This window comes from Cetorhinus maximus, chromosome 18 (assembly GCF_964194155.1).
Source record: "Cetorhinus maximus chromosome 18, sCetMax3.hap1.1, whole genome shotgun sequence".
NCBI lineage: Eukaryota > Metazoa > Chordata > Chondrichthyes > Lamniformes > Cetorhinidae > Cetorhinus > Cetorhinus maximus.
In genome coordinates this window covers 6,730,079-6,755,768 of record NC_135896.1, presented here as the reverse complement: position 1 = coordinate 6,755,768, position 25,690 = coordinate 6,730,079, and the positions used below count along the sequence as shown (strand labels likewise).

At 41.8% G+C, this 25,690-nt stretch overlaps 1 protein-coding gene across 1 annotated transcript in view; it reads right to left on the bottom strand.

Moving 5' to 3' along the window:
- Positions 1 to 25,690, bottom strand: part of ttc7b (tetratricopeptide repeat domain 7B) — a 253,419-nt gene that overhangs the window by 169,624 nt on the left and 58,105 nt on the right. The window contains exons 4-6 of the mRNA XM_078562037.1: positions 24,007 to 24,179; positions 15,865 to 15,928; positions 11,449 to 11,586 (exon numbers count right to left, since the gene is read on the bottom strand). Of these exons, the coding sequence (XP_078418163.1) occupies positions 11,449 to 11,586; positions 15,865 to 15,928; positions 24,007 to 24,179 (375 nt within the window). The remainder of the gene's footprint in view (positions 1 to 11,448; positions 11,587 to 15,864; positions 15,929 to 24,006; positions 24,180 to 25,690) is intronic.

Here is a 25,690-nt window from a genome sequence, read left to right as displayed (position 1 = left end):
CACTACAAAAGAAATTCATTGACTGAAGTGATTTTGCAAGTCCCGGGGACATTAAAGGTGTTTTTAAGAACAAGTTTATTCTTACTACTAAAAAAAAACACAGATCAGGATGGTCCTGGGTTTGCTCCCTAACCTATACTAAATTAGATAATTCACTTAAGGTGTTAGTCAGGTCACTACAATATTGTCAGTGCTCTCAGGCAAATGGATAGGGAAAAGGTCAGAGTTCCCATTTCTGATCATTCTTTAATGACCCTGATAACAAATGTTTGTGGGCACCAGGTGAGGAGTGAGGTTTGACTGAGGGTTCCCTATGGTGGAAATAACGTCCAGCATTCGCTGAAGAATGGGTAAAAAAAGCAGCAGCAGGCTGCCACCCATGAAATTACACTTCATCACTTTCAGGAAACAAGCAGTAAGGGCAGAAAGCTGAAGGTTTAGATTAGGTCATATGGGAGATTAAGTAAAGTGGTCTATGTTCTCTGGAGTTAAGAAGAATGAAAGGTGATCTCATTGAAATGTTGAAAATTCTTAAGCAGTTTGACACTTTTGACAGACTGAAAGGCTGTTTCCCTGGTTGGAGAGCATAGAAATTTCTTCACTTGGGGGTTGTGAATTTTTGTTACACTCTACCCCAGATGCTCAGTTGAGTATATTCAAGGCAGAGGTCGATAGATTTTTAGATACTGAGGAAGTCAAGGGATATGGGCATTTGAGGAAAGTAGTATTGAGGTAGAATATCAGCCATGATCTTACTGAATGGCTGAACAGGTTCGAAAGGACATATGGTCCATGCCTGTTTTGATTTCTTAAGTCCTTATGACAGTGTTAAGGGCTGAGTTTAAAAAAAACACTTGATCGACCAGGTGAATGAATCCCAGAATGCCCAAGGAACAATTAATAGGTGCTTCAGGTGTGGCTTGAAATATCATTACATCATGAGGCTGTGGCACTGTCACTGGACTAGTAATCCAGAGACGCAGGGTAATGCTCTGGGGGCTTGGGTTCAAATCTCAGCATGGCAGATGGTGAAATTTGAATTCAATAAAAAATCTGGAATTAAAAATCCAATGATGACCATGAAAGCATTGTCAATTGTCGTAAAAACCCATCATAATGCCCTTTACGGAAGGAAATCTGCCGTCCTTACCTGGTCTACATGTGACTCTTAAATGCCCTCTGAAACAGCCGAGCAAGCCATTCAGTTCTCAAGAGCAATTAGAGATGGGCAATAAGTGCTGGCCTAGCCAGGGATACCTCGATCCCATGAACGAATAAATTCTCCAAGCTGAACTGCCCAAAGTAGAGAAGTCAGTTTGGTCTGATGTTTTGTACTTCACTCAGGGAGCTATTAACCATCATAGCAAAGTCCATTAGAAGGAAGGATCAGTAAGCAGACCACGTCAGTGATTTAAGCTTTGTGACACCATCACAGTCGAGTTCCATCTCTGATGAGATAATGAAGCCGTATGGTCCAGAAAGGTTTGATCTCTGGCTCATAAGTTTGTGGCTACAAATGGATTCCGTGCCCTTGAGGGGGATTGGGGTTGGTTGGGAGGCAAAAATCAGCCAGACTCTAGTCAGCTGATGATTGCTCAGTGGCCAGTCGATCCAAAATCAACACAGTAGATTTTCTTCCAACCAGTTCTCAACAGAATTAGAGTACAAGTTTGATGAATACTCTTTCTAATCTTCAGTTTGTCAAAATGGAATAATCACCTGGATATTTCTTAGATCCTGATGGATTGTCAGAGACTCTGGGCAAATGAAGCAAAGATCAAGTTGTGAAGGTTTGATAGCTGGATAGATGACTTTTCCAGATTTTCATTGCAAACTTGATCCACCTGCCGAGAGTGACAGTTAAATTGGGCGTAGTTATTCTCAGGACTCTGCACAGATTCTTGCCCTCAATGGTGAATCCAAACAGCTATCTAATATACAAGCAATCGGAGAACCAAAGAGAATCGTGTTCTCTAGTGTTAAAGCAATAGCCTCCTGCCTCAAGTTGAGATATTCAGAAAGTCATCTTGTATTTGTAACAACTGTCTATTTGGAATCTTAACCAGTCTCAATCACTGAGCAACTATTATATGCCTATTAGATGAAACGTGCATGAGAACATTTCTTGGGGTCAAGAGATTGTGGATCTGCCAAAGGCGTTTTCATCCTCATTCTACCTGTCTTTAATCCATCCATTATATTGACGACTATGCCCAGTATCTAGTCCATTTCAAAGTGTGGCAATCATCGAGTCCTCTAATAAAAACAAAAAACTGCGGATGCTGGAAATCCAAAACAAAAACAGAAATACCTGGAAAATCTCAGCAGGTCTGGCAGCATCGGCGGAGAAGAGCAAAGTTGACGTTTTGAGTCCTCATGACCCTTCAACAGAACTAAGTAGATATAGGAAAGGGGTGAAATATAAGCTGGTTTAAGGGGGAGGGGGTTGTTGGGGCAAGCAAGCAGTGATAGGAGGAGATAACCAAAAGATGTCACAGACAAAAGAACAAAGAGGTGTTGAAGGTGGTGATATTATCTAAAAGAATGTGCTAATTAAGGTAGGAGAGCAGGACAAGCAAGGTAGCTCTAGTGGGGGTGGGGTGAAATAAACCATGGATGGAATACATTTAAAAATAATGGAAATAGGTGGGAAAAGAAAAATCTATATAAATTATTGGAAAAACCAAAAGGGAGGCGGAAGAAACGGAGAGGGGGAGGGGATGGAGGAGGGAGTTCAAGATCTAAAGTTGTTGAATTCAATATTCAGCCCGGAAGGCTGTAAAGTGCCTAGTCGGAAGATGAGGTGCTGTTCCTCCAGTTTGCGTTGAGCTTCACTGGAACAATGCAGCAAACCAAGGGCAGACATGTGGGCAAGAGAACAGGGTGGAGTGTTAAAATGGCAAGCGACAGGGAGGTCTGGGTCATGCTTGCGGACAGACCGAAGGTGTTCTGCAAAGCGGTCACCCAGTCTGCGTTTGGTCTCTCCAATGTAGAGGAAACTGCATTGGGAGCAACGAATGCAGTAGTCTAAGTTGGGGGAAATGCAAGTGAAATGCTGCTTCACTTGAAAGGAGTGTTTGGGCCCTTGGATGGTGAGGAGAGAGGAAGTGAAGGGGCAGGTGTTGCATATTTTGCGTTTGCATGGGGAGGTGCCGTAGGTGGGGGTTGAGGAGTAGGGGATGATGGAGGAGTGGACCAGGGTGTCACAGAGGGAACGATCCCTACGGAATGCCGCCCGGGGGGGGGGGGGGGGTGAAGGGAAGATGTGTTTGGTGGTGGCATCATACTGGAGTTGACGGAAATGGCGGAGGATGATCCTTTGAATGCGGAGGCTGGTGGGGTGATAAATGAGGACAAGGGGGACCCTATCATGTTTCTGGGAGGGAGGAGAAGGCGTGAGGGCGGATGCGCGGGAGATAGGCCGGACACGGTTGAGGGCTCTGTCAACCACTGTGGGTGGAAAACCTCGGTTAAGGAAGAAGGAGGACATGTCAGAGGAACTGTTTTTGAAGGTAGCGTCATCAGAACAGATGCGACGGAGGCGAAGGAACTGAAAGAATGGGATGGAGTCCTTACAGGAAGCGGGGTGTGAGGAGCTGTAGTCGAGGTAGCTGTGGGAGTCGGTAGGCTTGTAATGGATGTTGGTGGACAGTCTATCACCAGAAATTGAGACAGAGAGGTCAAGGAAGGGAAGGGAAATGTCAGAGATGGACCATGTGAAGATGATGGAGGGGTGGAGATTGGAAGCAAAATTAATCAATTTTTCCAGGTCCCGACGAGAGCATGAAGCAGCACCGAAGTAATCATCGATGCACCGGAGAAAGAGTTGTGGGAGGGGGCTGGAGTAAGACTGGAACAAGGAATGTTCCACATACCCCATAAAGAGACAGGCATAGCTGGGGCCCATGCGGGTACCCATTGCCACACCTTTTATTTGGAGGAAGTGAGAGGAGTCAAAGAAGAAATTGTTCAGTGTGAGAACAAGTTCAGCCAGATGGAGGAGAGTAGTGGTGGATGGAGATTGATCGGGCCTCTATTCGAGGAAGAAGCTGAGAGCCCTCAGACCTTCCTGGCACATTTTTTTAGATAACATCACCACCTCCAACAACTCTTTGTTCTTTTGTCTGTGACATCTTTTGGTTATCTCCTCCTATCACTGCTTGCTTGTCCCAACAACCCCCCCCCCCCCCCCCCCCCCACCACCCCCCTTAACCAGCTTATATTTCACCCCTTTCCTATTTCTACTTCTGTTGAAGGGTCATGAGGACTCAAAACGTCAACTTTGTTCTTCTCCGCCAATGCTGCCAGACCTGCTGAGTTTTTCCAGGTGTTTCTGTTTTTGTAACGAGTCCTCTAATCTTTGTGTCACCTTGCAATGTCTCATTTGCTCCACAGAGGCTGAAGGAAATGATTGTTTCCTAAGGATGTTTTTCAAGGCAGCAGACATCTTATCCAACAGGGTCTCCCTCTTCAAGAACCAAACACCATTTAGAACCAGGAGCCTTTCTACATGAGACGGCTTAGCACAATCCAACAACTTGAACGATAACACAGGAATCCCCAAATTGAATTTCAACAATCTTTCACACAATCTGTTAAAGTCCATGATATATTCCTCCAAGCAATAACCATCTGTTTTTCGAGATATGTCAAAGTCTGACCTCATAGGCAATTTACAGGTCATTATTTTAAAAAATTTTATCTAAGAACTCGAATAGAAGGTCCCAACCTTCATCACTATTCAACTGCTAGGTATACAGCTCATAAAATACTTTACTTCTGATTTTAATTCGAGTAGGAAATGACAACATCAACCTTGTTGCCGCTTTGGTACAGACATTACTAGTGCCCAGATGTCCACTTTATTCTTCCAATTGTATGTGGTTCATACTTAGAGGGCATTGGAGGATTATAGGGACATAGGAAATAGGAGCTGGAGTGGGCCATTCAGCCCATCGAGCCTGCTCCGCTATTCAACTAGACCATATTTGATCTTTTATCTCAACGCCATTTTCCCGCACTATCCCCATATCCATTGATATCTTGAATAACAAGAAATCTATCGATCTCTGTCTTGAACATACTCAAGAGAATACCAAAGATTCACCACCCGCTGAGTGAAGAAATTCCTTCTTATTTCAATCCTAAATGGCCTGCCTCTTATTCTGAGGCTGTGTCCCCTGGTTCTCGGTCCCCCAGCCAGGGTAAACATCTTTCATTCATCCACCCCATCGAGCCTTGTAAGAATTTTATATGCTTCAATGAAATCACCTCTCATCCCAGGGATCAATCTGGTGAAATCTCTTGCACACCCTCTATGGCAAGTATATCCTTCCTTAGTTAAGGAAACCAAAACTGTACATAATACTCTAACTTTGACAATTTATACTTGATTTCTGTCATTTTTCACAATGGTTACTAGGACTGTAGTTTTTCTTGTCTAAAATTTTTTTAACTTCCAATCTTCACCTTTAGGCAACCATTCTCTGCTACCATGTTCTAATCCAGAAAGCCAGTTGAAACATAGAAAACAGGAACAAGAGTAGGCCATTTGGCCCTTCGAGCCTGCTCCGCCATTCATTATGATCATGGCTGATCATCCAACTCAACAGCCTGCTCCTGTTTTCTCCCCATATCCTTTGATCCCTTTCGCCCCAAGAATTATATCTAACTCCTTCTTGAAAATATACAATGTTTTGGTCTCAACTACTTTCTGTGGTAGCGAATTCCACAGGCTCACCACTCTCTGGGTGAATAAATTTCTCCTCATCTCAGTCCTAAATGGTCTACCCCGTTTCCTCAGACTGTGACCCCTGGTTCTGGACTCCCCCACCATCGGGAACATCCTTCCTGCATCTACCCTGTCTAGTCCTGTTGATAAAGGACAAAACTGGAGCCAATCTTTACACATTTTTATATTACACATTACAAGTATACACCTCCTGAATAACCAGTTTTAGTCTGTGCTAGTTATAGCGGGCTCAAGTGAATGCCCATGACCTACATATTATTAAAAATAATTAACAAAAATCTCAAACTAGGCATCTTATTTACTGAGGTTATCCATGGGTACTTTTCAAAGTAGAATAGTCACAACTGTATGATAATGGGGTTAAATCATAAGAATTAGGGCTGTAGAGCCTACTCTTTATATCCAACATGCAGATGTTTAAAGGAATTAACAGCAATAATTTCTTCCTCCCCAAAGGCTTGAATAATAGCTTATTAAGTCTAGGACCACAAGGGAGCTGTGAATGAGCATATATTTAAAAAGTGTTTCACTATACATAGAATGACAATTATTTATTTTTAAGTTCTTTTTTTGAAATAATAAGTGTTCTGGCTAAAATTCTGTCTGAGCATCAAGGCATAAAGCTTCTGCTGGTGTGGAGGTATGTTTGTCTCCATCAAAAGCAGGAAATCTGACATTCTATGCCTCAAATACGGCAAGTGGAAAGATCTTTAAGGTTCTAACATTCTCCTTAATTGTATCAGACTTTCATGAAGAAAAACCTCACCCTAATCATTAAACGTTTAGCTCTCTGACAATTTTTATATGGGGCAACATTAAGAACAGTAGAAGTCCAAAGAGATTTAGGGGGATACAAATATCACTAAAATGGAGGGGTCAGGTAGAAAAAAAAAGCTAAAAGGCTAATGGAATGTTCGCTTTTATAACAAGAGGGCTTGAATATAAAGGGGAAGAAGCATTGGTAGAGCTATATAAAGCCCTAGCTGGAGCATATCTGAGGCAGTGTACAGTTCTGTGTACACCACCTTATGAAACATATATTGACCTTGGAAGGGGTGAGGCACAGGTTCACCAAAATGTTACCAGGGCTCCCGGGGTTAAATTATGAGGAAAGGCAGCATAAACTAGGCTTGCATTTCCTGTAATACAGAAGGTTAAGTGGTGATGTCATTGAGGCTTTTAGATTTTGAAAACACATGCTAGGTTGATAAATTTTTCTGCTGCTGGGGGAGTCTAGGACAAAGGGACATAATCTTAAATCCGGGCCAGGCCATTCAGGAGAGAAGTTAGTAAATGCTTGTGCACGCAAAAGGTGGCAGAAGTGTGGAGCTTTCTCTGACAAAAAATTGTAGAGGCTAGCTGAATAAAGAGCCTTAATTCTGACACTGATAGATTTTTCCTTGCCAGGTATATTAAGCGGTATGGAGCTAGGACACAGATCAGCCACAATCACCATCCCTCCCACCCCTCCGCTGTCTCAAGGCTGCCATCCTGAAAATGCCCCCTTATCCCAACTCTCTGTCTTCTATTAGTTAGCCAATCCTCTACTAGTTAGCCAATCCTCTATCCATGCTAATATACTACCCCCAACACCATGGGCTCTTATCTTATTAAGTAGGCTTATGTACAGTACCTTATAGAACACCTTTTGTAAATCCAAATACATTACACCTACTGGTTCCCTTTTACCTATCCTGCTTGTTACCTCCTCAAAGAATTCTAATACATTTGTTAGGCATGATTTCCCCTTCATGAAGCCATGCTGACTCTGCTTGATTATATCATGCATTTCTAAATGCTCTGCAATTACATTCTATATAATAGACTCCAACATTTTCCCACTGAGGGATCTTAAGCTAACTGGCCTATAGTTACCTGTTTTTTGTCTCCCTCCCTTTTCGAATAAGGGTGTTACATTGGTAGTTTTCCAACCTTCTGGGGTTTTTCCAGAATCTAAGGATTCTTGGAAGATTACTACCAGTGCATCCACTATCTCTGTAGCTACTTCCTTTGATATCCTAGGGTGTAACCCATCAGGTCCAGGGGACTTATTGGCCTTTAGCCCATTAGTTTCGCTAGTACTTTTTCTCTGGTGATAGTTATTGTATTTATTTCCCCGCCCCCTGCTTTTGCCCCTTGATTATTTAGTATTTTTGGAATGTTATTAGTGTCTTCTACTGAGAAGGCTGATGCAAAGTATTTATTCAACTCCTGTCGTTTCCTGGTTCCCCATTATTTCCCCAGCCTCATTCTCTAAGGGGCCTATGTTCACTTTGGCCTCTCTCTTCCTTTTCATATATTTAAAGAAGCTCTTACTGTCCATTTTTATACTACTTACCAGTTTACCCTCAAAGTTTATTTTTCCCCTCTATTATTTGTTTGGTCATCTTTTGTTGGTTTTTAAAACTTTCCCAACCTCTGGCTTACCACTAATCTATGATTGAATGATTTTTCTTTCAATTTGATACTATCCTTAACTTTCTTTTTTAACCATGGTTGGTTTATCCCATTCTTAGAATCCGTCTTCCTCATTGGGATATATCTTTGTTGTGAGTCATGAACTATTTTCTTAAATGTCTGCCATTGTTCAACAACAGTCTTTTCTGCTAAACTACTTTCCCAATCCACTCGAGCCAACTCTGCCCTCATCCCTTTGTAGTCACCCTTATTTACATTTATTTATACTCATTCATCGGATGTGGGCTTTGCTGACTGGGCCAGCATTTATTGCCCATTGCTAGATGCCCTTGAGAAGGTGGTGGTGAGCTGCCTTCTTGAACCACTGCAGTCCATGTGATGTAGGTACACCCACAGTGCTGTTAGGAAGGGAGTTCCAAGATTTTGACCCAGCGACAGTGAAGGAACGGCGATATATTTCCAAGTCAGGATGGTGAGTGACTTGGAGGGGAACTTCCAGGTGGTGATGTTCCCATCTATCTGCTGCCCTTGTCCTTCTAGATGGTAGTGGTCGTGGGTTTGGAAGGTGCTGTCGAAGGAGCCTTCATGAATTCCTGAAGTGCACCTTGTAGATGGTACACACTGCTGCTACTGTGCATTGGTGGTGGAGGGAGTGAATGTTTGTGGATGCGGTGCCAATCAAGTGGGTTGCTTTGTCCTGGATGGTGTCAAGCTTCTTGGGTGCTGTGGCAGCTGCCCTCATCCAGGCAAGTGGAGAGTATTCCATCACACTCCTGATGGAAGGCAGGCTTTGGGGAGTCAGGAGGTGAGTTTACTCATCGCACGATTCCTCGTCTCTGACCTGCTCTTTTAGCCACAGTATTTATATGGCTACTCCAGAACAATTTCTGGTCAATGGTAACCCCCGGAATGTTGATAGTGGGGGATTCAGTGATGGTAATGCCATTGAACATCAAGGGACGATGGTTGGATTCTCTCTTGTTGGAGATGGTTATTGCCTGACACTTGTGTGGCGCGAATGTTACAGTTGTTTCCGACCCAAGTTTCTCACTCAAACTGAATGCTAAATTCAACCATGTTATGGTCACTGTTTCCGAGGGGATCTTTTACTCTGAGATCAATTATTAAACCTGCCTCATTTGACCCTGAAATGAAACGAATGACCCTGAAATGAACTCTCAACTGCATAACCACGCCATCACTAAGAGTGCTTATTTCTACCTCTATAACATCGCCCAACTCTGCCCATCTCAGTTAATCTGCTGCTGAAACCCTCACCCATGCCTTTGCTATCTTTAGACTTGACTAGTCCAAGCATTCCTAGCCAGCCTTGCTCATTCTACCCTTCGTAAACTTCAGGTTACTCAAAACTCTGCTTCCTGAGTCCTATTAGGCACAAAATACTATTCACAATTCATCCCTGTACTCGCTGACGTACACTGGCTCCAGGTTAAACAAAGGCTCGAATTTAAAATTCTCATCCTTGTTTTCAAATTATTCCATGGCCTCACTTCTTATTTCTGTAATCTCCTCCAGCCCTACAACTCTCAGAGAGATCTGTGCTCCACTGCCTTGAGCATCCCGGATTGTATTTGGCCTGCCGCTGGTGGCCATGTCTTCACCTGCCAAGGCCGTAAAGTTCTGGGATTCCCTCCCTGAACCTCTCTATCTTACTTTCCCACTTTGATGCCTCTTAAAACCTACACCTCCGATCAAGTCTGATCCAATATCTCGTTAGGTGGCTAGATGTTAAATTTTGTTTGACAATAGTCATGTGAAGTACCTTGGGATGTTTTACTACATTAAAGGTGCTATATAAATGTAAGTTACTATTGTCAGTGGTGGGACAGTGCAAGCAGTTGTCCTGTCCCTGTGTACCGTATAGTCAGACACAGAATAGAGCTCTTTCTAGTCTGCCCCCAACAATGAACTGTAGCCCAGTCCCAAAACCACCCCTCACCTCATCAGGGAGATATTGCCTCCATTCCCACACCAACCACTCTGCAGCCTGAGTGAGATCAGTAATCATGTCCAATAATGGGAAATTTTATACTGTAGCTCACTGCCATTAGAAATTGGATTGAGACAGTCCAAAATTATTGTACATAGGACCCTCAGAGCCAGTAGATTAAGATGATTTTCACTTTATTAGACTGGGCCTGGATTCGAATCCAGAAAGGAAAATACTTTTGTAGTGCCTCAATTTATGTATGTTACCAAACAAGAACTTGCACTTACATAGAAAAATATCACTTGATGCTGGACAGTGAGAAAAGGAAAAAATGTGTGCCAATGTTAGGGGATGGCCAAAAGGTTCTAACAGGTGGGTTTAGGAAAGATCCTTAAAGGAAGAAAGGGAGGTGGAGAGGTTGAGAAGTTCAGGGATCATTCTGCATGATAATTTATAGTTGCATTTATTTTTACAATACTATATATTCAGGCAGCAATGCTTAGGTTTCCAACCATAGTTTACCTTGCATTAACTACCTGGTGCTCTCAGTACTGGCCTACTGTTAGGGTAGGGGGAGATATGAGAGGAGAGAGACATGGAACGGAGATGGGTGAAGAGTAAATAACAGAGGTTGGGAACAGGAGAAGAAAGATAAAAAGGGAAGAATACATGAGGTGGAAGCAAAGAAAATAACCAGGAGGTGAGGTAAGAGGAGAAGAAAGATAATGAAAAACAGACAGACGGTGAGAGCCAGCCAGCTCGAGAGAAGGAAAAGAGAAACAATGGGAGAGAACACAGAATAACTGAGGTGGGGGAAGAAGAGAAGTATTAAGACAGAAAGGAAGAAAGAAGCGTGAGAGGAGGAGGGAAGGGGGAGGAGGCCAACTTATAGAAAATAACTTAAGTGTAAAAGAGAGGGTGCACCGAAAACAAAGGAAGAAGCAGCGGAGAGAGAGAGGAAGAGTGAGAATGAATGCGAAAGAGCAAAAGAGTAGAGGGAAATGGTAAGGGAGCAGGGATAGACTATGGGCATACCCTTCACTTCTTAAAATTGACTCAACTTCTCCCTAATTCCTAAATGTAAATAGAGAGTTTTGTACATTGAACACTGCCTCTTAGTCATTTCCTGTCACTGAAATTTATATTTTAAAATTGCTGAGGACATTGCTATTTCTTGTAACGTGAAAAAAATGAGGGATATAATGGGCTGCATGCAATACTCCTTTTCAGAGTGAAACATCATGGTGGGTCCTATAAAACATATATGACTGGTGCAATGTTGTGGAAAGGTAAGCCTGCAACGAACTGGCTTCTGGACTGAACTCACCTCTGACAGCATTTCGTATTGACCACGTCTTCCCAGCGCTATTGTTAGAAGATCATAGACAATGGAGGCACTCTGTAAACTGATAATGCGATCGTTGTTATGTTCTGGGATCCGGCTCAGCACTGCATCCCTGTTAGCCTGGAAAACATGACACAGCGAAGTCATTGACTACAGAGTTACTTTCAGAACTCAAAGTTTTAATTTATTTTTTGTCATAGTGAATTAAAAGATTGGAACTGCAGCCACCCTGGAAACTCAAATTAAACATCTGCACCTCAATTTTTTGCTTAAAGCACAAACCTCGCTACCGGTCAAAAAGTAGCATCACTTTTGGCTTTCCTTTGAGTTCTCCCAGTCTGCTTCCTTGCTCTCTAGAGAAGTAGAGAGTTCCACAAATGCTGGCAGCCCTCCTCTAACCCTCCCATTCTTTATGCATGTGCCTCGACAGTGAGACTACTCAAGCTGAGGGAAGGGGGTAAGAGAGTAGGTCACAACCAAGTCTGGCCACGGTCTTACATACCTGTCTTTTATTACCAAGAGCTAGAGGATGATGACCAGTAGTGCAGAACCCTGACTCTTTTACTCAGAGTCAGAGTCACTGAGACCAATCAAATTGCTTCTTCACTGTCGTGGTCAAAATCAGCACAGGGCAACGAAAGAACCTGGACTCTTCTGATCTACGCTCAGGACTGCACCAGGTGCTACTTTTACTCAGCGAGCCGCCAGTGCACCCTCAGGGGACTAACGGAGACCAAGTTTATTGAAAACAAAGAAAATACATTACATCATGTTTCTGTGAATAGATAGCTTAAAAATAAAACAATCATGAGCAGCAGGAGAAAAACAGGGTGTAGCACAGCTTGAGAAAATACAGCTTGAGAAACAGACAAGAAAATCACAACTTCATCATGACAACACATGCAAATCACAACAGGCCGTATGCTCACAATGATATTTTAATTGATCATAGTTCCAACTCAGGCACTTATCAGTACTACTTCTGATCCATGCTGAAGATATGATGAACTGGTCATTCGGTATGTATTGTTTTTAAATAAAATAAAATTGAAAGAATAATGTGTAAGAAGAGTGCATGAGAGAGTTCACCAGCCCTGTGTTTCTCAATAAATCAGAGGTATGAAAGTGAGCTAAATCCAAAAGATTCTCCTCATCCACAAAGAGGGTTTCAGTCTAAAAATAAGGTGACAAGTCAAATGGAGAAATCAGAATGCCCAATTATACTATACTTGTAAACTGTAACTGTTTAATCTCAAGTTTAAATGCTGAGGCCTTATATGGGAGTCATCATACTGGGTGCACAAGGGGCAAACATACACCAATCATTCAATAAAAGTTCCAAATCATCATTAAAATGCTTCAATTTTGAACCTGTCATCCATGTGTTCAAATCCTTCCATGGTTTGTACCTTTCCTACCTCTGTCACCTCTTCTAGCCCTACAACCCTCTGAGAATACTCAGTTGCTTTAATTTTGGCCTCTGATGCTTCCTTTACCCCCCACCCCCTACTGGTAGTTATACCTTCAGCTTCCTAGGCTCTATAAGCTCCAGAATTTCCCTCCATAAACTTCTCTGCCTCTCTTCCTTTAAGATGCTTCTTAAAACCTTGGTCTTTGACTAAGCTTTTGGTCACGTGTACTAAAATCTCATGTATCTTGGTGTCAAATTTTGTCTGATAACACTCTGTGAAGCACCCTGAGATGTTTTGCTACATTAAAGGTACTACATAAATCCACGTTGCTGTTGTCAAAAGCAACATAAGCTCGCACTCTTGTACTTTTTTCCCCATTAATGCATCTGTAAGAGTTGAATATATTTTCCTAGTTCTGTAGGAGCTTGCTGTCTACCTATAAGGTCAGGACTATGGCCTTCCAGGTCGACAACACTTAATCCTCAGAAGATGCACAAGTGAGTTCCCAGGTATTTTCTGCTCCCCACGTGAAGTGTTCCCAATCTTTGCTCAACATTTCCCTTAGATCAAGACATTGTTTTGTGGGGGATCACTGACTGACACAAGTTCTTGTTGGCAGTACACTGAAGCACCAATGCACTACAGTAAGGATCAATAGTCCACTGATAGGAAATAAAGAATATAAACAAAAACGCAAAAACCTTTTACAAATTGAGCTCTCCACATAGTTTGGGTAAATATAGGTATTAACTCAGAACACAATGATTTTTTTTGTGCACTAGTTGATCTTGCAAACAGCAAAGGTTAAACAGAAAGGCAACTTGAGTTTCCAACTGTGGTGACTGTTAGGAGACTTCAGTAAGAAAAAGACATAACATTGTTTCAGCACACAATGAAAGACAGACAGGGGAATTATCCCTCTATACCAAAGCCCTTGAGAGAGAAAATGAATGTCACTTGATATAAACATGTATATCTTCACCATAGCATGGACCATGAGAGAGAACACTGCTGGACACCTGCCCATTAAGACGTCATTGGTAACCTCAGAAATGAGATAAGGAAGCTGAGAAATAGAAAGGTGACTGAAGGATGAAGGTATGTTCACCCATGTCAATCAACAGTATAACTTTACCCACTCACATATACACATGATATATAGTGTAGAAAGGTAGCTGAATGTCTTATATAGGCAATTAGATTAGTGATTTGTAGTGAAGTAAGGCATTTAAAACAGTAAATTCTAACAGGAATTTGGTTTCTATCCAGAAAGATTAAGCTCAAGAACTGTATGCTCGATAGGCTTGTTTCACCAAGTCAAGTTTGTTTGATTTGTAAATACTTCATCTTATTTGGAGCATTAATATTTGAATAAGTGAAATTGAATTCCCTCACTATCATTGATTGAATTCACACAAATATAGCTAGCTGGTTAACTTCTACACAATGTAGGGATCAAATCAGGGATCTTCCTGGTCTATATGACTCAGTGCCACAGTAGTCAGCATTTGTCCTCACTAAACCAGTGTTGGTGGGGGTGGGTGGGTGGATGGAGTGGTGCGGTGTTGAAAGGCAGTTGGAGATGAACTACCGGTTTTATTGTGTAGAAATTTAAAAAGTCTCAACACCAAGAGCAAAATGGCCATTTGTTCAACCAAAGTGCCAGCCATGGCTCGATTAACAGAACATTAGCCTGCAAGTCAGAGACTTTAAACCCATCATCCTGACTATAAGTGCAGTGCTCCCCCTATTCTGTACTGCACTTATAGTCAGACTTATAGTCACATTTCCATCTTCTGGGTCAGACATTAAACCGAGGCCCTGTCTGCCCCTCTCAAGACGGACATAGTACAGTAAAACCTTTATTATCTGGCATGCGCAGGGAATGGGTGGTGCTGGTTAATAAAAATGATAGTAACCTAAGAGTTCCGCTTTCAACCAATCCTGGGTGATCTCATGGTATGCAATACCGCATAAAATCCATCCTCGAAGGCCGAACAGGGAAACAGCTCTTCGGTTGTTGAAATTGAAGAATCTCAAACTCCAGGACACGTGCGAGGAATGAACAGGGCTGTCAGCATTCCCGTGGTTACATTAGTGGGGTTAAAGTCCCTGAATAAGCCTTTCACTGTATCCGTGCATATGTTAACTTGTGACTTAGCCTGCTGTCATCCCCAGCCATACCAACTCTCGTGAATTGATCACGAGATAGACAACTTCTCAGTCAAGCCTAGGCTCACTCACAATCTCACGAGAGGGCTGTGAAATCTTGTGATTTTCCTGATCAGGTTGCTGACTCTGGAAAAGGAGTGCCAGCGCTGCTCTTTTTTCCCTTGGCTCAGGCATTATAGAAGCCCTAGAAGGCTGACTTAAATCTTTGATCTTAAATCTTAAATATTTGGCCTAATTTTCAAATTCCCGCTTCCATTTTTTTATTCATTTACAGGATGTGGGCATCACTGGTTGGGCCAGCATTTATTGCCCATCTCTAAGTGCCCTTGAGAAGGTGGCTTTTAGCTTCCTGGTTTATCGTCGTCTCTTTTGCCATGAGTTTCGTGGTGAGTTTACCTGTTAATTTTTTTAAAAAAATCAAGCTGTCAGAATTTACGGTTACTAGAGAATTCTGGTTGGTACAGTGCCGGATAACACAAATTTTACTGTAGATCCCACAACACTACATTGATAGGTGAGATGGAATAAGTTCGCAGAGGTTCATGCGGAGCATAAACACTGGCATAGGCCTGTTGGGCCAAATGGCCTGTTTCTGTGCTTAGGAACTTGGAATTCCCAGTTAAATATGATTCTTTCCTTGCTATAGCTGTACAGTGCAATGTGCTTGCCAAAGCGATCAGAATTTATTAATGTGCTATTTTTTTCACAACAGCTCCATTTTACATGCATCAAGTTATCACATCTGTTGGGACAATTATAATTACATTAAATGTCACCACACAACTTTCCTCGGTTGTTGAACGATTACACTTACCATAGATTCACTAATGAGCAGCAGCAAAAGAGCTTCTTCTGTGTTTTCTTGCGGACAGAAAATGCTGGAATAATAAGAGGATACAATAATACAATTAACAGAGATAAAAACAAAAAACTGCGGATGTTGGAAATCCAAAACAAAAACAGAATTACCTGGAAAATCTCAGCAGGTCTGGCAGCGTCGGCGGAGAAGAAAAGAGTTGACGTTTCGAGTCCTCATGACCCTTCAACAGAACTGAGTAATATTAGGAGAGGGGTGAAATATAAGCTGGTTTAAGGGGTATTTCACCCCTCTCCTAATATTACTCAGTTCTGTTGAAGGGTCATGAGGATTCGAAACGTCAACTCTTTTCTTCTCCGCCGATGCTGCCAGACCTGCTGAGTTTTTCCAGGTAATTCTGTTTTTGTTTTGAATACAATTAACAGCTTCACTCAGCAGCATCTTTTTTGAAAAAAAGTTGTCAAGAAAAATCTTTAATTGTGATTTGTGAACATCTTAGGGGAAGGTCAGGGTGAAGTTTCTCCTGTTGCAAATTTTAACGAGAAAGTCAGTGTGAGGAGTTCCCATTTTGTACTCATACAAATTTTTTTTATACCATAAGGTCATTAATTCCCTCCCTTGTGATCTGGAAAACAGGTTCAATATTCCCCAGTTGAGGGAAAGCTTTAGTCATCCCTGGAAAAGCAAATGTGGGTGCAGGAAGAATACAACAAGATGGCAGCTGAAGAAAAATCTATTGACAGTAAAACAGTTTTCTTCAATATCGCCTTGAAATTATTCCATTAAAGTCATCCATAGGTTCAACATCTGCTTTTTGTTTAAAATAGAACTCCCACTCTGAAGTATTGAAGCATTTCATGGATAACTCACCTCATTGGTCTTCATTTCTGAGACTGGGCAGCAAGTGCTGGCTGGCGATAGGATTATAGCCTAAAATCACAGCCTCTCCTATCTATATGCAAATATTCCACCAGGGATCCAGTGGATCTTTATCAGCAGCAGGTACACTTGCTGAATTTTCTCCTCCCACCTTCTCACAAGACTTTATCATCCTGGCTTTGAGATCAGCTAACCCAGAACAGTGCAATAACTAAACCTTGCAACTTCCTGATCTGCAAGAATTTTCCCTCTAAGTCATCACATTGTTACATACTGCATCAGAAGGTAAACATCAGCTCTGTACCTGTCAATTGCATTCCCATCCTGCATATGCCATGTGCCTATGAATTAAAGAGGATGGAAATGGCTATATAGAACTGCAATGGGCCATTTCTTTTTATTTGTTCATGGGATGTGGGCATCGCTGGCTAGGCCAGCATTTATTGCCCATCCCTAATTGCCCTTGTTCAGAGAGCATTTTAAGAGTCAACCACATTGCTGTCGGTCTGGTGTCACATGTAAGCCAGACCAGATAAGGGCGACAGGTTTCCTTCCCTAAAGGGCATCAATGAATCATCACACTTTTTAAAAATTTCACGATCTGCCATCATGGGATTTGAACCCAAGTCCTCAGAGCATTAACCTGGGTCTCTGGAATATTAGTCCAGTAACAATACCACTAAGCCACACTTCCCCCTAACTGTTGCAATGGTCAATGCTTATGTTCCATGTAAGTCTCCTCTGATCTTATTCAAAATATCTGTCTCATAGAGTCATAGAGGTCTACAGCACGGGAAAAGGCCCTTCGGCCCATCAAGTCTGCGCCGGTCAAACAAGTACCTAACTATTCTAATCCCATTTTCCAGCACTAGGCCCATAGTCTTGTACGCCATGGCATCGCAAATGCTCATCCAAATACTTCTTAAATGTTATGAGGATTGTCTATTACCTTCTCCTTCATGTATTTATCTAGCTTTCCCTTAAATGTCTCTATACTTTTCACCTCAACTACTCCATGTGGTAGGGGAGTTTCATATTCTGACCACTCTTTAGTAAAGAAAGTTTGGTTTTCCTATCAGTGAGGTTGGACTGACTGCCTCAGGACTTACCTTTACTTTTGGGACAGCAGAAGGTACTTCAGAAGCGGAAACAAAATTTTCCAATGTGACTTCAACTGCTGCGCAGACAAGAACACAAAGCTTTGGCTCTGGATAAACCCAGAAAGCATAAGCTTCAAGCTAGTGAAGGGTGACAATTCTAGGTCAGCGTCAGTGCCATGAAAATGTGCATCAGTGTCTCTTGCCATTTAATATTGTTCAGCACCAGAAGGGAAGGAAGAACTTCCCTTAGTCGTTTGCAGAAATTAGGCTTGTATTCCCTTAAGGGAGGATCGTAGTTGGGGAACTTTAAAATTAAAGATAGGCCATTCAGAGGTGATATCAGGAAGCACTTCTTCACACAAATAGTGGAAATCTGGAGATCTTCCTCCACCATCTCCCCTCCCCAAACAGTGTTCAGGCTAGGGGTCATTTGAAAAGTTCAAAACTGATATTGATGATTTTTATGATGTAAGGGTATTAAGTGATATGGAACAAAGGAGTTAAGATACAGACAAGTTGTGACTTAATTGAATGGTTCAAGGGGCTGGGTAACCTACACCTTTTCGTATGTTCCAATCCTGATTCCCAGTTACCACATAACAAATTAGATTTAACCATATCCCTCTTCTCCCAAGCCTGTACTAGTTAATCAAAATCTACAAAGCTTCTGTTTTATATCTCTGATGCACTCCAGAGAGGAAACATCAATAAATTTATCATAACAGCTGCGTACCAAGCCTTTCCGCACCAATAAGCTGCAGTCAGAGCTAACACCAACTTTCCAAAATTGTAATATTAGGAAACAGAAATCTGACAGATTTTATTACTCAAAAGTTCTATTTTGGATGGATCATAATTAGAGGTTTGATAGATAAAAGAAAAAAGACTAGCACGGTTGCTCTTGCACAGAGCCGGCACAGAGATGGCAGGCTCAATGGCCTCATTCTATGATTAAAAGCTCTTTTGTTTAGGTCAAAATTTGCGCTCTGGAATGATACAGAATTCAAAACTTAGAAATAGATCTTAAGGCCCAACTCGTCTATGTTGGTCTTAATGCTCCACATGGTCAGATTCACCATTCTTTCATTTCTCCCGTCATCTCCAGAAGGTTATGTCTTGAGCTGGGTATGATCCCACTGCTATTGACAACTAGCGGACATTTTCTGTCTGTGACACTGGGTGGTGAATGCTGTTTGAAATACGTCATAGTTGAGTCAATTCTGCTCCCACGTAGCAGTCCATTCAGGTCAAAGCCTTGTTCTTCAGCCTGACACAAACTCAACTCCTTCACCACTTACTACTCTGGTTCCCACATCCCGGCCACAGTGTAGGTTCAAAATAGACTGTTTGCAACCTCCGCATTTTGTTCAACCCAAGGCTGAAATTCTGTCCCCAGATTCTCTCTAATAGGAAAGCTTATTTACCTCTTCCTCTGTAACATCACCTATTTTCTCCCCTACCTCAATATGTCTGCTACTGAAACCATTACACATGCCTTATCACCTCAGGACTCAATTTAGGAAGGCAATGAAGGCTTCAGAGAGGGTAAATAAGGTATTTACTGGAATGGTTCCAGGGTTGATGGTTTACAGTTTCATGGATAGACTGGAGGGGCTGGGGTTGTTTTCCTTAGAGCCAGGAAGGCTAAGAGGAGATTTGATAGAGGTGTTTAAAACCATGAAGGGTTTAGATAGAGTAATTAAGGAAAAAATGGTTTCAATAGCCAAAGGATTGATAACCTAAGGGCTCAGGTTTAAGATAATTGGCAAAAGAATTGAGACAACATGAGGATTTTTTTTTTTAATGCTATGAGTGGTTAGGATTTGGAATGCACTGACTGACAGGGTGGTAAATACAGATTTCAGCAGCTGTCAAAAGGAAATTGGATAAATATTTGAAGAGGAAAAAATTGCAGAGATATGGGGAAGAGCAGGACTAACTGGATTGCTCCTTGAATGAGCAGCCGCAGGCTCGAAGGACCATTGTGCTGTGCTATTCTATGATTTCATTACTTAATGATCTCCTTTCTGGTCTCCCTTTTTGTACTCTTCAGAACAGAAACTTCAGTTTTCTCAAAACTCTGTGATCAGATTCTACTACTATCCAAATAAGCCCATATTCACTCCACTTCACTGATATGCAGTTCTTCCAACAGCCCAAGTGTAAAATTCTTGCTCCTTTTATAAACCATTCACCCTGTATCTTTGGGACCTCCTCCAGTACAACAACTATTGCTCTGAAACGGGCTTCTTGCACAACCCCACTCCCTTTGCGCTCACATTAATGACTGTGCCATTAGTCGTCAAGGCTCCATTCTCTGGAATGCACTCCCTACTAAATCTCAAGTCTTCACCTCAGTCTGCTTTTTTAAGGCCTTAGGCCTTTCTGAGAACCCACTCCTCTGACTAAATTGGTCACCCCTCCTACAGCTGCTTTCCCAACTCCTGTTTGAAAGAATCCTGAATACCTTTCTATGTTGAAGGCATTACATTAATGCTAACTGCAGTTATAGTTGTATTGAACTGTATCCACTACCTGCCCGCCCACTCTACTAACCTGTTCATGTCCTCTCATCTCCCTCACAGTTTGCCTTGCATTCTAATAGTATGATTAGTAAACTTCAATATCATTGCACTTGTTCCTAAATCCAAATCATTTCAAATGAAAAACAAAAAAGTTCTAGCACAGATCCCTGGATCAGAGTTACCAACATTCTAACAATCCAAAAAAAATCCATTTACCCTAACTGGTTACTTTCTGTTTTATAGACATTTCTCTAACCATTCATCTGCATTTCTTTTAATACCATGCACTGTAATTTTTGTAACAAGTCGCTCAAGTGGCAACTTATACCGTCTAAAATTACAAACATAACATCCATTTTATAAATAGTCGTTTGGTCGTACAGAACTTGACTATTGCTGAAAAAAGAGGTTTTTTGTCAAGGCTTTTTGTCTTTCACTCATCAGGACAATTTACAAGAAAATACTGATGTCAGGGGCAACAACATATTTATACGGTATGAGGAGAGTGTGCTGATTGGTTGACAAGTGGACTCTGATTGGTAGAGACATTGCCATGGAGAATGCATCAGTTGATGGTGACAGACAGGTGATTGCCAAGCATTGTTTAAAATTTAAATCAGGCAACTTGACTGATTGGTCAAGACATAGCCCTGGTTCGAACAAATTCGTTGATTCATTTCCCAGGGCTGTTCTCCATGGCAAAGCCTCTACCAATCAGAGTCCACTTGTCAACCAATCAGCACTCTCTCCTTATACAGTATAACTACGTTGTTTCCCTGACATCAGTATTTTCTTGCAAATTGTCCTGATGAGTGTAAGACAGTGCTTTGACAAAAAATCTCTTTTTAGAGCAACATCCACTTTGTGAATTTCTCAAAGTACACAATGAAATTCATCAAAAAGGACCTGCTCTTTACCAATCCAATCCATTCCATTCTGATAGTCCCTGATTAGTCTATGCCTAAGTTTTCATTAAATCTCAATAGGGGCCAGAGCAGTTTACTCACTAGCAAGGCAAGATTACCTGGTCTATAACTTCCTGGTTGATCCTCTTCTTGAATAGGGTGCCACTCTTCAATATTTGCTTCCATTCCTGTTTCTAAAGATTTCTGGGAATTAATGGTCAGTGCTACCACAATTTCTTCCCCTGCTTCTTCCATTGTTCTGGGATGGATACCATTCGGGCCCAGTTTCCAATTAGCACATTACCATTAACAACTGAGCCATCGATAGAACTGAATGCACATTTTTTAAAATATAGAATTTACAACACAATTCATTCAGATCAATGGATCTATGCCAGTGGTTATTCTTCACATGAGCCTCCTCCCTCCCTTAGTCATGTAACCTCACCAGGATATCCTTCTATTCCTCCTCCTACATGTGTTTATCTAGCTTCCGCTTAAATGCATTTATGATATTCACCTCAAATACTGAACGTGGCTTCAATTTCTACATTCTAATCAGTCTCTAGGAAACAAGTTTCTGTAGAATTCTTTACTGGATTTATTAGTGACTTTGTTGTATTTATGGCCACTTGTTTTGAAATCCCTTTACAAGTTGAAACATCTTCTCTACTGTTTAACCAATCAAAACCCTTCATAATTTTGAACACCTCTATCAGATCACCCCTAAGCCTTTTCTTTTCTAGCAAAAAGAGCCTTAACCTGTTCAATCTTTCCTGATACAATGTGGTACAAAAGAAGCCCATTCAGCCCATTGTGCAAGCTCTGCTACAAGCTATGCAACTAGTTCCATTCCCTTGCTCTTTCCCCATTGTTCTGTAAATTTTTCATTTCAAGTATGTATCAATTTCCTTTTAAAAGTTACTATTTAATCTGTTTCCACAACCCTTGCAGGCGAGGCATTCCAGATCATCATAGCTTGCTGCATCCAGCCTCTGGTTCTTCTGTCAATCATCTGAAATCTGTCCCCTCTGATTACTGGGAATTACTTCTCCTTATTCACTCTATCAAAACCGCTGATGGTTTTGAACACCTCTATTAAATCTTTCCTTAATCCTCTCCACTCAAAGGAAAACCCCAGCCTCTTCAGCATCATTCTACTGTTATCTCCAAAAGCATCTACTATAAGAGAATTTAAGAAAACTAAGCTGTGGATTTGAGTTTGGGTTCAATAGCTTACAAAAGCAGTTTCTTTTAGACAAAGATCCTAGCAGGGGTTCCTTTTAGAACTGTTGACTGCTTTCTGCAACAGCCAGGTAAACCAAATTGGGAAGCTGACATGGCATCCCGTTTTAAAAGAATAAAAGTAAGCCTCAAAATAAATTGACATGCTCTCAGTTGCTGCTGGTGGTTTAAGAGGATTAGGTAGCATGCACCTTGGGAAATATGTGTTCATCATTGAAAATCTGTATAACTGAGCTGCTGTCCCAGCTGTGCGATCAATACGAACGATGTAATTTATCATCATAAAACCACAATCATTTTCTGTGCAAACTATCAGACGCATTTCTGCAGCTCTTAAGGATCACAATTATCACTGTTGCTGACATTAAGGACACTTTCATTAGTTAAACCATCTGGGGCCAAACATTCAGAAGCTTCAGCACCTAAAAACTTTCCAAGGCACCTGAAATTGTCCATTCTGTAGCTTAATGACGATTACTGTAATTTATATGAACAAAGACCAATGAAATCAAGAGAGAGAAAACTAGAAATTAGCCCCCAACAGTTCTGTATGTTTCAGGAAGCCATTGTGAATTTCTGGCATTGAGTAAAGTCACCACCCTTTTAAGTGCTGAGTCAATACAGTCAGTTCGTCTCAGCTGAGTCATGGGGAAAGGATTATTAATGGCCTCAACATCCCAGCACTAAATGGGGAAGCAGGGGGAAATAACCAGAATTCCCCATCTTGACAGTTATCCAATAACCTGTGTTGTATGGGTGTGTAGATGTCAGACGACAGCAGGATAAGGCTCAACTGTTACGCTCTCCATGGGCTAAAGGCACTCACCATCCAGGTTCACAGTGAAGGATGTTCACTTGGCTGAGGTAGCAAAGACCTGCCAGTGCCTTTGAAATCCTATCTCAGCATCATCCCACGTCTTCAGAATGGACGAGAAAGAAAAGCATACTGATATTTGACATGGCGCAAACATTATAGAGGTACCAGCTGAGTGACCCAGCATTTGTCACATTACAACGGACCTACAATGACGTTATAAAAATCACAAGAATGATACTGAAGCTAAAAGGCTTAAATTATGAGGACAGGTTGTATAAATGAGGCTTGTATTCCATAGAACATAGAAGATTAAGGGGTAATCGAATTAAGGTCTTTAAGATGACTAAAGAAATTGATAGGCAAGATGGAGAGAATGCATTTCTTCTGGTGTGGAGAGTCTAATACATGGAGGCATAATCTTAAAAATAAAACTTGGTTGTTCAAGGGTAATATTATGAAGCACTGCTGTAAACAAAGGCTGCTGGAAATCTGGAACTCTCTCCCCAATATGCTGTTGAGGATGTGAGTTAACTGAAAATTTCAAAACTTGTGATTGATAGATTTTATTTCATTAGGCAAGGCTACTATAGGCCATGGTTTATTTGGATGGAAGAATAGGCTTGAGAGAATGAATGGGCTATTCCTGTTCTAATGTCTCTACGACTTACCTATCTCCAGTGTACACTTTTGGCCTCCTGCTGAGTGCATAGTTCTTGGTATTGGAGCCTGCATGTAGAACGTCATCCAACAGTGAATGCTGTGGAGGATCTTCCAGTGGATTCCAGTAGCTCTGTTCACACATTCCTCGTAAGAGTATTTCTGCTAGTTGCCTGGCAATTGTCTGCAAGGTAAACGAACGTGTGAGAAACATGGTCATGGACAAAGAGAAAAAGGTGTACTTTTAATATCATCAGTTTTACTACCAATAAAAATAAGAATTTCAGTGGCAAACACTTTTAAATTACTTCTGACTTCTGCATTTTTAAAATCTTTCTCTTACATATTCCTGCTCCAATTTTCTCCCTTATACCTTTCCTAAAGCTCAGTCTCAAACTGAGGTCCGGGGACTTGAGGACAATAGCCAGGCTGACACTCCAGCACAGCACTGAAGAAGTGCTGCACTGTTGGAGGTGCCATCCTTCAGAAGGGAGATTAACCTGTGGCCCTGCCTGCCCTTTTAGGTCGACATAAGATATCTTATCGCACTGTTTTGAAGTAGAGCAGAATTCTCTCTGGTGCCCTGGGGCAACATTTATTCCTCAACCAACATTACTCAACTGGATAAAAGCAAAAAACTGCGGATGCTGGAAATCCAAAACAAAAACAAAAATACCTGGAAAAACTCAGCAGGTCTGGCAGCATCTGCGGAGAGGAGCACAGTTAACGTTTCGAGTCTGAATGACCCTTCAACAGAACTAAATAAAAATAGAAGAGAGGTGAAATATAAGCTGGTTTAAAGGGGGGGGGGGGGGTGCAAGTAGAGCTGGATAGAAGGCCAGTGATAGGTGGAGATAACCAAAAGATGTCACAGACAAAAGGACAAAGAGGTGTTGAAGGTGGCGATATTATCTAAGGAATGTGCTAATTAAGGGTAGAAAGCAGGACAAGCAAGGTACAGATAGCCCTAGTGGGGGTGGGGTGGGGTGAAGGAATCAAAAAAGGCTAAAAGGTAGAGATAAAACAATGGATGGAAATACATTTAAAAATAATGGAAATAGGTGGGAAAAGAAAAATCTATATAAATTATTGGAAAAAAAGGGGGGAATCGGAAAGGGGGTGGGGATGGAGGAGAGAGTTCATAATCTAAATTGTTGAACTCAATATTCAGTCTGGAAGGCTGTCAAGTGCCTAGTCAGAAGATGAGGTGCTGTTCCTCCAGTTTGCGTTGAGCTTCACTGGAACAATGCAGCAAGCCAAGGACGGACATGTGGGCATGAGAGCAGGGTGGAGTGTTGAAATGGCAAGCAACAGGGAGGTCTGGGTAATGCTTGCGGACAGACCGAAGGCGTTCTGCAAAGCGGTCACCAGTCTCCGTTTGGTCTCTCCAATGTGGAGGAAACCGCATTGGGAGCAACGAATGCAGTAGACTAAATTGAGGGAAGTGCAAGTGAAATGCTGCTTCACTTGAAAGGAGTGTTTGGGCCCTTGGACGGTGAGGAGAGGGGAAGTAAAGGGGCAGGTGTTGCACCTGGTGGAAGATCTCGGTTAAGGAAGAAGGAGGACATGTCAGAGGAACTGGTTTTGAAAGTGGCATCATCAGAACAGATGCGACGGAGGCGTTAACCGAGGTTTTCCACCCACGGTGGTTGACAGGGCCCTCAACCGTGTCCGGCCCATCTCCCGCGCATCCGC